The 13,302-nt window shown below is 39.7% G+C and overlaps 2 protein-coding genes across 2 annotated transcripts; one reads left to right on the forward strand and one right to left on the reverse strand.

Annotated features, from left to right (window-relative positions):
* Positions 1–8,050: 8,050 nt before the first annotated feature.
* Positions 8,051–8,989, forward strand: LOC128574877 (olfactory receptor 2G3-like). Its single transcript, XM_053575838.1, has one exon. It carries the CDS (start codon positions 8,051–8,053, stop codon positions 8,987–8,989), a length of 939 nt encoding a protein of 312 aa, XP_053431813.1.
* A 1,627-nt stretch (positions 8,990–10,616) lies between these two features.
* LOC128574875 (MICOS complex subunit MIC60-like) lies at positions 10,617–13,056 on the reverse strand. The gene has a single exon (XM_053575837.1). It carries the CDS (start codon positions 12,746–12,748, stop codon positions 10,955–10,957), a length of 1,794 nt encoding a protein of 597 aa, XP_053431812.1. The 5' UTR covers positions 12,749–13,056; the 3' UTR covers positions 10,617–10,954.
* Positions 13,057–13,302: the final 246 nt, after the last annotated feature.

Consider the following 13,302-nt stretch of genomic DNA (forward strand, 5'->3'; position numbering starts at 1 on the left):
ACCCCGGTAACCTGACAACTGTCTGAGGATAAAAGGGGATTATTCCAGAAACAAAACTATCCCACACTGCTGCAGAGATAGCTTAGAGACTTTATGATATTCAATATTCAAGTTTAAATAGTTTTCTGTTCTGTGCTGCTTTGTAAGTCACCTCCATGTTACCCACACTTTGGGAAAAGTTATAGAAATTACAGCCTGTGTTAGTGAGGTTTGAGGGAAGAAAGGAGAAACGGAGTAGGAAGGAAGAGACCAGTAGCCACACAACCGAAGGCAGCAAGTGCGGATCAAGAATTCAATGAGAGCAAGAATTTTTAGAGCAAAGTAATGACAAGGAACTCTCAAAAACATTGGGGAAAAGTATTGGACTTCTCAACAGCAGATCAGATGAGGACCTATGTTACTTTATTTGCATAGTAAAGGGACAAGAGTTATCAGGGACTTGGAAACATTTAGGTTATGCTTAAAAGGTCTGTGTCTCACCATAAAATAAACATTCACCTTTATTTTCTCCTCGGTTACTTGGTAGTTCATTTTTCTGTTCATAATCTTTTTTTTTTTTTTTTTGTAGAGACAGAGTCTCACTGTACCGCCCTCGGGTAGAGTGCCGTGGCGTCACAAGGCTCACAGCAACCTCTAACTCTTGGGCTTACGCGATTCTCTTGCCTCAGCCTCCTGAGCAGCTGGGACTACAGGCGCCCGCCACAACGCCAGGCTATTTTTTGTTGTTGTTGTTGTTGCATTTTGGCTGGGGCTGGGTTTGAACCCGCCACCCTCGGCATATGGGGCCGGTGCCCTACTCACTGAGCCACAGGGGCCTCCCTGTTCATAATCTTTTAAAGTATTTGGAATTTATCTTGATACACGCCATGAAATGGTTCAAATCATTACTTACACTTAACAGTTACCTGATACAACACAGATGCCCAATAAATTTAAGATTTATTTTTATTTGCTAAATCTGACAATTCTGTCTCATTTCTTTATTTTCCTGTCTTCAATATTTCCTTGGTTATATTCACCCAGTTATTCTTTCATGAGCTCTTGAATCACATTATTAACATCCTGCAAAAACATATCATTGAGTTTTAATTGTATTTGCATTAAATACATAATTAAGTTTGGGGATAAATGCCTTTTTAAAAAATTTTTCGTATTTCTAATCAGAAACAAAATATACTTTGAATTTAATCAAAGCTTCCTTTATCTTTCTTGGTGAATTTCTGTGGAATTTATATTTGTTTTGTTTTCATTTTTCTCACATAGATCCTGAACAGTTCTCAGTAGGTTTATTGCTAGTTATTTATGTGTTTAAGGATACATACCACTTTTGTGAATCTTTTTTCATATATATTTCTACATTTTTGGTTGTTGTATACAGTTTCCTCTTCACATTTATTAGTTATTTATTATATAAAAATACATGTCATTGTAGAAATATGTGTAAACAGGAAAGAAATGTAAAAAGAACAAAAAAGACCACATTCATTTATTCCTATCTACCTCTGCACATCCACTGCAAATCCCTCAACAATATTTAATACTAACTGCTCTGTAGCACACTTCAGGCATTTTCTATGCATTTAAAGTATGATGTAAGTCACATTTATACAAATTTGTGCTCATATACAGTTCTGTATATGTGGTATCTTACTGTGCATACTGTTCTTAGAATCTTTTATATTAAGCCACCTTCCTAAGCTCTTTTATTAGTTCTAAAACCTTGCTAGTTGATTCTTTTAAATTTTTACGTAAGACCATTATGGCATTTGCAAATCATGACAATTTTCTGATCTTTAAAATTTTATTGATTTACCTTAAACAATTTTTTTGCTAAAATTTTCTAATATTACATAACAATGGCTATAATAGCACATAATTTTAGTACATTGCTAGAATGGGGATCATAATTTCAAATGCCCTGGGGGCTGAGCAGGCAACATAAATGCATAAAACTAATCTAAGAAAAATAATAAGGAATAACAATATTTTGGGGTTTTTTATTAAGTCATTTGTACATAGATCATAAATACATTTATGTCATTATAGGATTTGATGTGTTGATTATTTGTACAAATTGGAGTGATTACATCCTACTAATCAACATAGACTTCTCCTCATTTACCCAGTTACAGCATTAAGACATTTGTGTTCTACACCAGATAGACCCAACGTGTACTTGCATTGTGCTCCATAGGTGTGGTTCCCCTACTAACCTTCCATCAACCCACCCTCCTCCCCTCCCCCTCTACTCCCTCTCCCTCCTCTTCCTTCCTTCATCCTAGGCTAAAGTTGTGTTTCGTTCTTCATATGCAAGTGTAAGTGATTATAAATTGGTTTCACAGTAGTACTCAGTACATTGGAGATTTTTTTTTCCATTCCTGAGATACTTTACTAAGAAGAATATTTTCCAGCTACATCCATGTAAAAATAAAAGAGGTAAAGTCTCCATATTTTTAATGCTGTATAGTATGCCATGGTATACAGATACCACAATTTATTAATCCCTTCATGTGGATGGGCACTTGGCCTTCTTCCATGACTTGGCAATTATGAATTGAGCTTCAATGAACAATCTGGTGCAAATATCTTTATTGCCAAATGATTTTTGGTCCTTTGGATATACACCTAGAAGAGGAATTGTAAGATCAAACAGCAGGTCTACATTTATATCCCTGAGTGTTCTCCAAACTTCCTTCCAAAAGGAACATACTAGCTTGCATTCCAACCAGTAGTGCAGAAGTGTTCCCTTTTCTCTCCATCCACACAAACATCGGTAGTTTGGGGATTTTGTGATGTGGGCTACTCTTACTGGAGTTAGATGGTATCTCAGAGTAGTTTTGGTTTGCATTTCTATGACGATTAAAGATGAGCATTTTTTCATGTGTCTGTAGACCATGCACCTGTCTTCTTCAGAGAAGCTTCTGTTCATGTCTCTTGCCCACAGTGAAATGGGATCACTTGTTTTTTGCTTAGTAATTCTGGTTATGAGACCTTTGTCGGAAATATAACTTGCAAAATCCTCTCCCATTCTGAGGACTATCTATTTGCTTTACTTAGTGTGTTCTTGGCAGTGCAGAAGATTTTTAATTTGATCAGATCCCAGTAATGTATTTTTGATGTTGCTTCAATTGCCTGGGGTGTCCTTCTCATAAAGTATTCTCCTAAGCCAATTTTTTCAAGCATTTCCCCTGCACTCTCTCTAATAATTTTTAGAGTTTCATGTCTTAAGTTCAAGTCCTTTAACCAGTCAGAGTCAATTTTTGTTAGAGGAGAAAGGTGTGGGTCCAGTTTCAGTCTTCTACAGGTCGCCAGCTACTTCACCCAGCACCATTTATTGAATAGGGAATCTTTCCCCCAATTTATATTTTTAATAGGCTTATCAAAAATAAAATGATGGTAAGTGCTGGGGTACCTCTTGGTCATCAATTCTGTTCCATACATCTACCTCTCTATTTTTGTGCCAGTACCATGCTGTTTTGATCACTATTGATATATAGTATAGTCTGAAGTCTAGAAGCGTTATTCCTCCTCATTTATTTTTACTTCTGAGTAATGTCTTGGCTATTTGAGGTATTTTTTGTTTCCATATAAAACTAAGTACTAATTTTTCCAGGTCTTTAAAGTATGACAGAGGCGCTTTAATAGGGATCGCATTAAACCTGTAGGTTGCTTTAGGTAATATAGACATTTTAACAATGTTGTACACTCACAGATATTTCATCTTCTTTGGCACTATTGTAAAGGAAATAGAATCCTTGATTGTTTTTTCCCCTGGACTATTGTTAGTATATATAAAGACTACAGATTTATGAGTGTTAATTTTGTATCCTGAGATGTTACTATATTCCTTGATCACTTCTAGGAGTTTTGTGGTTGATTCCTTGGGATTTTCCAGATATATAATCATATCGTCTGCGAAGAGTGACAGTTTGATCTCCCCTGGTCCTATTTGGAGTCCCTTGATTGCCTTCTCTTGCCTGATTGCGGTGGCTAAGACTTCCATTCCAATGTTCAAAAGCAGTGGAGACAGTGGGCACCCTTGCCTGGTTTCTGATCTGAATGGAAATGATTTCAGTTGTACTTCATTCAATATGATATTGGCTGTGGGTTTGCTGTAAATGGCCTCTATCAGTTTAAGTAATGTACCTTCTATACCTATTTTCTTAAGCGTTGTGATCAAGAAAGGATGCTGTATATTCTCAAAAGCTTTTTCTTCATCAATTGAGAGAATCATATAGTCTTTGTTTTTTAAATTGTTTATGTGATGTATTATATTTATGGATTTACGTATATTGAACCATCCTTGGGACCCTGGGATGAAACCTACCTGGTCGTGATGTATAATTTCTTTGATGTCTTGTTGGATTCTGTTTGCTAGGATCTTATTGAATATTTTTGCATCAATATTCATTAGAGATATTGGTCTATAATTTTCTTTTCTTGTCCTGTCTTTTCCCGTTTTGGGTATCAGGGTGATATTTGCTTCATAGAATGTGTTGGGAAGTATTCCTTCTTTTTCTATGTTTTGGAAAAGGTTGAGCAACTTGTGAAGCCATCTGGTCCCAGGCTTTTCTTTTTGGGGAGATTTCTTATAGTTGATGCTACCCTGTTTCCCCGAAAATAAGACATCCTCTGAAAATAAGACCCACTTACAGGAAAGATGAGACGTCCCCTGAAAATAAGACCCAGTGCATCTTTGAGAGCACACCTTAAAATAAGACACTGTCTTATTTTATCTTGTTCAACATTTCCACTTCTTTCTGGCTAAGTCTAGGAGGGTGACGTGTTTCCAAATATTGATCTATTTCCTTCAGATTTTCATACTTCTGAGAGTAGAGTTTTATGTAGTATTCATGAAAGATTTTTTGAATTTCTGAGGAGTCTGTTGTTATTTGGCCTTTATCATTTCTGATTGATGAAATTAGGGATTTTACTCTTCTACTTCTGGTTAGGTTAGCCAAAGGTTTATCTATTTTATTTACCTTTTCAAAAAAACCAACTCTTTGATTGGTTGATCTGTTGTATGATTCTTTTGTTTTCAATTTCATTTAGTTCTGCTCTAAGTTTAGTTATTTCTTTTCTTCTGCTGGGTTTAGGGTTGGAAAGTTCTTCCTTTTCCAATTGCTTGAGGTGTTCCATTAAGTTGTTGAGTTCCTCTCTTTCCGTTCTCTTGAGGAAGGCAATGCTATAATTTTTTCTCTTAGGACTGCCTTTGCGGTATCCCAGAGGTTCTGATAGTTTGTGTCTTCATTATTTTTTTGCTCCAAAAATTTGGTGATTTCCTTCTTGATCTCATCTATGACCCAGCTATCATTTAGCATGAGGTTATTTAGTTTCCATGTTTTTGTATGCATATGCAGATTCCTGTTGTTACTGAGTTCAACTTTTATTCCATGATGGTCCAAGAAAAATACAAGGGGTGAGCAGCTCTAGCAGTCTCTGGCCTGTTGGGCATGGAGGCTGGGGGCAAGGCTCAGGATACCCATGGCTCTAGCAGGCTGTGACTGGGCCAGGGCTGGGGTGCTTGGTCCTCCAGATGGAAGTGGAGGCAGGAGCTGCTCAAGAGCCTCCTCCCACAGTCTCTGCAGGGCTTAGGCTTCTGGTTCATTAAGTGAGGGGGGAAGGGTAAACTGAAAGTTCAGAAAGGCAAGGAAAATGTTAGTTCAATTTTTCTGCCTGGCAAGAGAATGTTCAGAGTCACAACAGGGTCCCTCTGGGGAAGTAGTCCCCACTTCCTACAGCTCTCACCTGTGGGGTTACACAAGAGGTCCTCAGTTCACCACTGGCCTGTAGAAAACCTACAGGAGCAAACAAAGAGAAAAAGGGGGTAAAACAAAAAAAGCTTTTTGAGGGTGAGGGGACGGACACTTTTCCTTTCAGATGAATTTTGTACCTGAAGTTTGCTTTCTTGGAGTTGCAGCCTGCTTCAGCAGAGGTGACTTGCAGTTAACACTCTTCTCTCTTGGCTCAGCTCCCAGTCTTCAGCTTAATTGGGTACTTTCTGGACGTTATCCTTCCCTCTGGATAGCAGCTTCTGTCTGAAGCTGCCTCCAGTCTGCCATATTGCCTCATCATGCCCCTCCCCCTCAATAACAATATTTTGAACTGAGGCATTCACACTCCATCTATAAAAGAATCACACATTCATCTCCTAGCTGTTGCCAATAATAGGAACAAGGGCCCATTATGGCCAAATCTAGTTTATGATCCTGAAGTTCTAGTTTTTTAAAGCTCAATTTCTTAAAATATTATCAGTTAATTTAACTTTTTAAAACCATACAATTAAAAAAATATATGTCTGGGGTTTTATTTGGCTTGTGGACCCCCACTAAGTGATCTTTGCTCTAAGTTGGCTGTTAGTTTGTGACAGTAATTTGTTATAGGGTCAAGGAAATTTCTGAAGATGTAATATTAAATGTCCCTATGACAGCTCACAAAACAGAGAGTTGAGAGAAATCTATGAAGCCAATGTACCCAAGGTACTCAGAAATGGTAAGAAGATAGCCAAGATATTCCACTCCAGTAAGGTATGTGTGTACATTCCTCAACAAATTGCTTTTTCACAAAACTCTAGATTTGTGAATTTACTTTTGTATAGTTTCCCATAATCTCTAGAATTTTTGAATATGGTAGAAGCAAAATGTAAATTTCTCTGACTCATAAGGCCAGAAAAACAATGAATATTGAAAAGTATATACAGCTGTGAGTAAAATTTTATTTATTTATTTATTTATTTATTTTTGTTTGGGATTCATTGAAGGTACAAAGAATTAGATTACACTGATCTCATTTGTTAGGTGAAATCCCTCTTATAATTGTGTCCTGCCCCCAAGAGGTGTGCCATACACTGTGAACACCCCCCCTCTCTGCTCCCTCATTCCCCTACCCCCACCTTATATTAGCTCATCTACTGCCTTCATATTAGAATGAATACATTGAATTCTTGCTTGTCCATTCTTGTGTTGCCTTATTAAGAAGCATGTGTTTTACCTTGATCCAGGTTAATGCAAAAGATGTAAAGTCTCTATCTCTTTTAATTATGAGGAAAATCTTTAAATCTCAGTCTGTTCATTGTCTCCAATAAAGCAAAACCAAAAAATTTATTGGCACTACATCAATGGTGCAAAGGAGGCAGCCTTTGAAGCATTTCTAATTAAGAAAGTATGACAATGAAAGTGAATTATACAATTCATGCATTATTAATTTAAGACTTTACCTTCTTTGTATAGTGCATTGTGGTTGTTATTTTTATTTTAGCAATTCTAAAAATTGCTTAGGACTATACTCAGTTTATCTAAGATCTTTCTTTGACTACAAAACATCCTGCCCCACCATTTTAGAAAAATAGTCTTTTCATTTGAGGAGACAATGTTATAGTGATCCTTTTGACAAAAATTATTTAAAGCATGACATAAATCATGAACACTCTTGAAGATCAAAATACAAATTTTGACTATTAACTCTAGCCTTTATTCTACCTAGCACCGACTTTAATGCCTGATGTTATTCTTAAGGATATCAGGATATTCACCACTACTTCTGCAAGGTCACTGCAGTTATGAAGATGTACATCTAACCCCCAACCCTAACAGTGACAGAAAACTTAATCTGAATAATGGATGTAACAGTCCTAATCCTGATCCTAATTTTAATTCACACAAGATTTAGCACTCTCTGAACTTCCAAGAGAAAGCAGAATATGCAGAAACAGTAGAGAGAAAATAAGGCAGTATAAGGAAAAAGAAAGAGAAATCTAGGGGATTTGTGATCTGTGAATGGAATACAGTGGAGCTGTATGGAGCTGCCCTGCACAGACTTGCCCCCTTTTCATCAGCATGACCCTCAACTAAATCCTGAGCCAGACCCCAAAATCACTCAAACTGCAATTGGGACATGGCTCTTGGTACCTCCATCTGCCAATCCAAACAAAGCTTCCTGTACTGTTAGGAAATGTAAATTAAACAATGAGTGAGAAAATTCCTTACACACGCTTGGCAAAGACACTCAATGAATTTTATATCCTAAAAAATCTTTAAACAGGCAGATCACAATGCAGGAACTCAACCAGTCTGCTGTGACAGAATTCATTCTGCTGGGATTCACCCCCAGTCCCAGGACAAATCCTCTGCTCTTCACTTTCTTTTTGGTCTTTTACCTGCTGATCATAGTGAGCAACAGCCTCCTCATCATCCTTATCCATCAGGATTCTCGCCTGCACACACCCATGTATTTCTTCATCAGTGTCCTCTCCATGCTGGATGTGTGCTATACCACCACCACTGTGCCCCAGATGCTTGCACATATTCTCAGTGAGAAGAGAACCATTTCTTTTGCTAGATGTGTGGCCCAGATGTACATTTTCCTCCTTTTTGGCATCACTGAGTCCTGGCTTTTCTCCATAATGTCTGTGGACAGATACATGGCCATCTGTCACCCTCTCAGATACAAGGTCATCATGAGCCGCTGGGTGTGTCTCCTCATGGTGATTATCTGCACAGCCTATGGGGTTCTGGGAAGCCTGTGCTACACTTTCTTTGCTATGTGCCTGCCCTATTGTGGTCCTAATGAAATTGACCACTACTTCTGTGAGGTCCCTGCAGTTCTGAAGCTGGCGTGTGCAGATACATCCCTCAATGACTTGGTGGACTTCATCATAGGCTTCAATGTCATTGTGGTTCCACTCTCCCTCGTTGTCCTTGTCTATGCCAACATCTTTGCCACCATCATGAAAATCCGCTCAGCCCAGGGACGGATTAAGGCCTTTTCCACCTGTGCTTCCCACATCACAGTGGTCACCATGTTTGCCATTCCATGCATCATCATGTACATGGGCCCTGGCTCTGGTTCCTTATCAAATAATGGCAAGAAAATGGCCCTTTTCTACAACATTGCCACAGCCTTTCTCAACCCCATCATCTACAGTCTAAGGAACAAGGATGTGAAGAAGGCTTTTTTCAAATTGCTTGGGTGGAGCAGGGCCTCAGAGTAAGGCTTTAAAGCTGAAGACCTGCGGAGCTGAACAATGTCAGACTTGCAATCACCAGCTCCTCAGGGACTCTTTCACGTGATCTAGAAGAGCTGGACTACATAAAGATAACTTTTAACCTTTGTCCAGGTGGAAGAGCAAAAGTGTGCTCAGACATTTACAGTATCAATGGGGATATTATTTGAGACAAAGATAATTGTGAAGGTAGAGTGCAGTGCCAGACAGACCAGGATGTGAGACTCAATTTTACCAGTTGAGAAGCATGTACATTTTTTCAAGTCGTTTAAGGTTTATAATTCTTTCTTACAAGGAAGTCATAATGATTAAATGAGATAGTATACAAATATATGCTTAGTACAGAGTCTGGCATATAGTAACCTTTCAATAAATGTTAGTTTTAATTTTTTTAATTTTTTACTCAGGGATGAGCCATCAATCAATCATCAGCCATCATCCTCCTGGGCTGTGGAAGTGACTGTAGCTCTAGAGATTAAAGAAAAAAGAGGGGAAAGTGGAAGAAATAGAAATACAAAAACTGAAAAGTGGAGGATTTTAGGATGGAAAAGAGACTTGAGAAGGAGAAAAATAACCTACAAACTGTGACCATTAGAGTTTTAGAAGTTGATTGAAATTATCTTGGGGAGGAGAGCTATTTTTTAACAGTGTTTTGTTATATCTCTTGATTTTCCTTTTTCTCTGTTTTTAATAAAACCCATTTTGGAAAACTACAGCCTCTTTTAGTTGATACCAAGGAAAATGGATTTGTGCTCAAGCCTTCTGAGCGCCCCTTTGTTAGCCACCCTATCAGTCAGTTAGACCTTCTGGGAGGCAGCATTCTCAGGCCTCTTGCTTTGTTCAGAAGCTGAGTTAGAAACTAAAATTTTCACTGTGACTGAGTCACTAGCCCTGTGCCCTCATCAGGTCTTCTGAGCCTTTCCAAAGAGCAGGAAAGGAATACCAGAAAGAACAACTCAGTCAATCCCACTACCAAAAGAAGTCTGTTACTTGCTATAGGGCCTTAGGAGACTTCAGCTTTGGGCCTGGGATTCACTTACCCCATTGGCCGTGGACATTTCTCCTTACATAATGTGGGAATCTAGGGACGAAAGACTAGAAGTATCTGTGTAAATTTCCCTGCCTTGACTCAGAATTTGGGAATGCTTGAAACACATCCCTGCCCCACCCCTCCATCTGCCCAAAGTGATTGTGTGATATGGGACAATGGCCCATTCTCAGAGCACATTTGCATCACAATCCACTGCAAAAAGAAGCTATATCTAAGGCAGAAGATAGTAACAAGTAGTGCCATATCTAGTGTTTTATGTCATGTTCTCACATATTTAGGGTGTCCATAAAGTTCATGTGCAATTTACTATGTTAAATTATTTTAAATTGCACATGAACTTTATGGACACCTTACTCGATTCCTCTTCTAGTCAGTTCTATGAAGTGAACAGGAATGATGACTCTTGCCTTCCACGGATTTAAGTAGTGACATTCAATTCTTTGTGTGCCTGGAATTTACTCTGCTTTAGTGGTTTTCCACTCTTTCCTTTCAAAACTCAGTTCAGTTGTTATTGCCCCTCAACTTGTTTAGAACCTCTTCCTCTGTGCCACCTTCACTGAGCAATTTTTTTTTTTTCATCTTGTTGCTTTATTCAGTTTGCTCCAAGGGCATAATCAATAGTATTAGGGATCACAAACATTATTTTGATTGGCCTCACAAGCCTGATCAGTAAAACCTGAAAAACAGAAAATGTTACACAAGTTGCAAAGGAAACACTCCTGGAGTTCACTGACATGATAGCAAGTGGAAAGAATATAAATGCAACAGGTGTTAACATTTAGAACAGTACTTGTAACCTGCTCATTTCTAGACAATTCTGGGACCCTTGTTGCAAACCCTTCATATACCACTGCTGATTTCCTTTGACATGAAACATGACTTTATAAAACTCTTCCTAGACCTTACTCTTGCTGTACTTGGGTGGTTCCTATTCCTACAGCGCTGGCATATGCTGTCAGGATTTCCACTATCTCTTTAGTTTCTAGGGTCATTCGGGCTTCCTTCATCCAGTCCTGTGCCACTCGTCTGGACTCCCCTCTCAGCTGATTGACAAACTTTGCTGCCAGCTCCAGATCACCATGCTCAATACAATAGGATGCATATGACAATAATTTAAATGTGTTTATATCCTCAGGGGAGAGCTCCGGTGGTGGCTTCAGTTGCTGAGGTGGGAACAGAAGCAGGGACTGCATATATGAGAGGAAGTATTGGTATAGGCTATTTCTGTTTTCATCAATCATTGCAACCCTTCGGGCCAGTTTTTGGACCACATAGAAACGGGCTCTAAGGGTTTCTTCACTGTATACCCCACGGGTCAGGGACTCCGGAGGGATAGCTGCAGTTAAAGCTTGCGTAAATTCATTATCAGAACAGTTGACTTTGATGGCCTCGACTGCACTACCCAGTGGAATGGTAGGTGTATCTGGAGATGAGGTCTTCATGCTGTACTTTAATGCCTCCACCGAAAGCCAGAGTTGGTGGGCTTTTCTGGCTTCCTCTTCAGCAACTGCATGACTCTGAACAGCCTGTTCAATTCCTCTCAGTCTGGCATAGGCAGTGTTTATATCCAGAGTAAAGTTGTCAACTTGCTCTTGACTGAGACGACGAAACTGTAATTCTTGTTCAGAAAGTTTCTCAGCTAAGTCCTGCTCAAATTCATACTTCAGTTCCTGTTCTTGTACCCTAAGGACATCTCGTAAGTGATCAGTATGGGCAGCTGCCTGCCGGCGAAGCTGGGTTCTCATTTCATTCTCCATGGCATCTCTGACTTCCTCTACCTTTTTGTCCTGTTCAGCCTGTACTTCGCTTCTGTGATGTTCTAATGCTTTTGCCACTGCAGAGTCAAAAGCCCGCTTTTCTTCCAGCTTTTGTTTTTCCAAGGCTAAGGTGATATGTTGTTTCTCTGTGGCCTTCTGTTCTGCTAGCTCTTTGTTTAGCTGATCAATGCGACGATGTGCATGAGCAATCAGGGAGTTCAGATCGTCGGTAGAAAGCTTGTCAGCTAGGTCAGAAACACTCATTCCCTTCCATCCAGGAAGGACTTCTGGAGTAATACTGTCCAGTTCTCGTTTAAAGTCATCCCGGGCTTGGACCACCAGCTCATGATACTGTGATACGACCTTAGCCTCAGACTGAGCTGCCTGGACCTTTTTGACCACATTATCCAGATCAACTATCATGTTGTGAAGTTTCCCCTCTGCGGCAGTTATATGAGGTTTGGCCCCAGCAACCTCTTTTTTCTTTGCATTTTCAATCACACTTTTCATCTTCTCTAACTCTTCATTGGCTTTGAGAAGTGCATCAGCAGCTTCATCTACTGCCTTCCTGCGTTCCTTCAATGCACCCTCCACTGTGCGCCACTGAGCAGACTTCTTCTCAGCTGTCATCTCAGAATTATCCATGGCTGCTTTCAGTATGTTGGAGTGTGCATTGACGGCCAGGATTGCAGCATTCTGAGCTGCAACAGCCTGAAGAGTGATGCTTGCAGTATGGCTCAGAGCATCTTCTAAGCTCTTGGCTAGAGCTGAAAGGGCGGGTGTGAGCTTTCCTTCACCAGTTCCAGGGTGATCAGTTTTCATAGCTTCTTCATGCTGAACACCAGGGGCTGGTACTGACAGGGTATCACCTGTTGTTGATGCTGGAGTATCTCCCTTCTGTTTTTGGAGTTTTGAGGCAGGCTGCTTAGATTCTTTCATTACCTCTGATACACTAGAGATTTTTAGTGGAGCAGACTCAATCGGCTTCTTTGGCAACTGAACATTATAAGGTGTGGAACCAAGAACGACCTCAAAGAGTTTGTCTGAGTAAGGTATGGTTTTCTCTACACTTTCTCGTAAGTGGGAATCCCATTTCGCATATAGGATAGTGCCACCAATACCTCCACCAACAAACAAAAGCCTAGCTCCAGCAATTTTGCCAGCAGTCAACCCAGAAGTCCCTGAAGTAGAGTATCTACGGCATGGTCGCAATGGGCGGAGGACAAACTTCCCACAGAGACAATTCTTTCCCTTAAACAAGAGCAGGCCTTTGTTACTAATTTACCAATAAAGGGCAGTGAAAGTGATGCTCTGTGACTTAAGTCTAAGACTAGGAGATAAAAAGGATACAACTGCTTCCTGGCTCTGTTTCTCATTCACCACACTTGATCTTGGAAAACCCAGCCACCAAACTGTGAGGAAACTCCAGGCACACATGAGGTGTCAACTTCCAGCTAGTATCCACTGCCAGACACTGAAGTAAGCTTAAGCTG

Source organism: Nycticebus coucang, chromosome 22 (genome assembly GCF_027406575.1).
Source record: "Nycticebus coucang isolate mNycCou1 chromosome 22, mNycCou1.pri, whole genome shotgun sequence".
Taxonomy (NCBI): domain Eukaryota; kingdom Metazoa; phylum Chordata; class Mammalia; order Primates; family Lorisidae; genus Nycticebus; species Nycticebus coucang.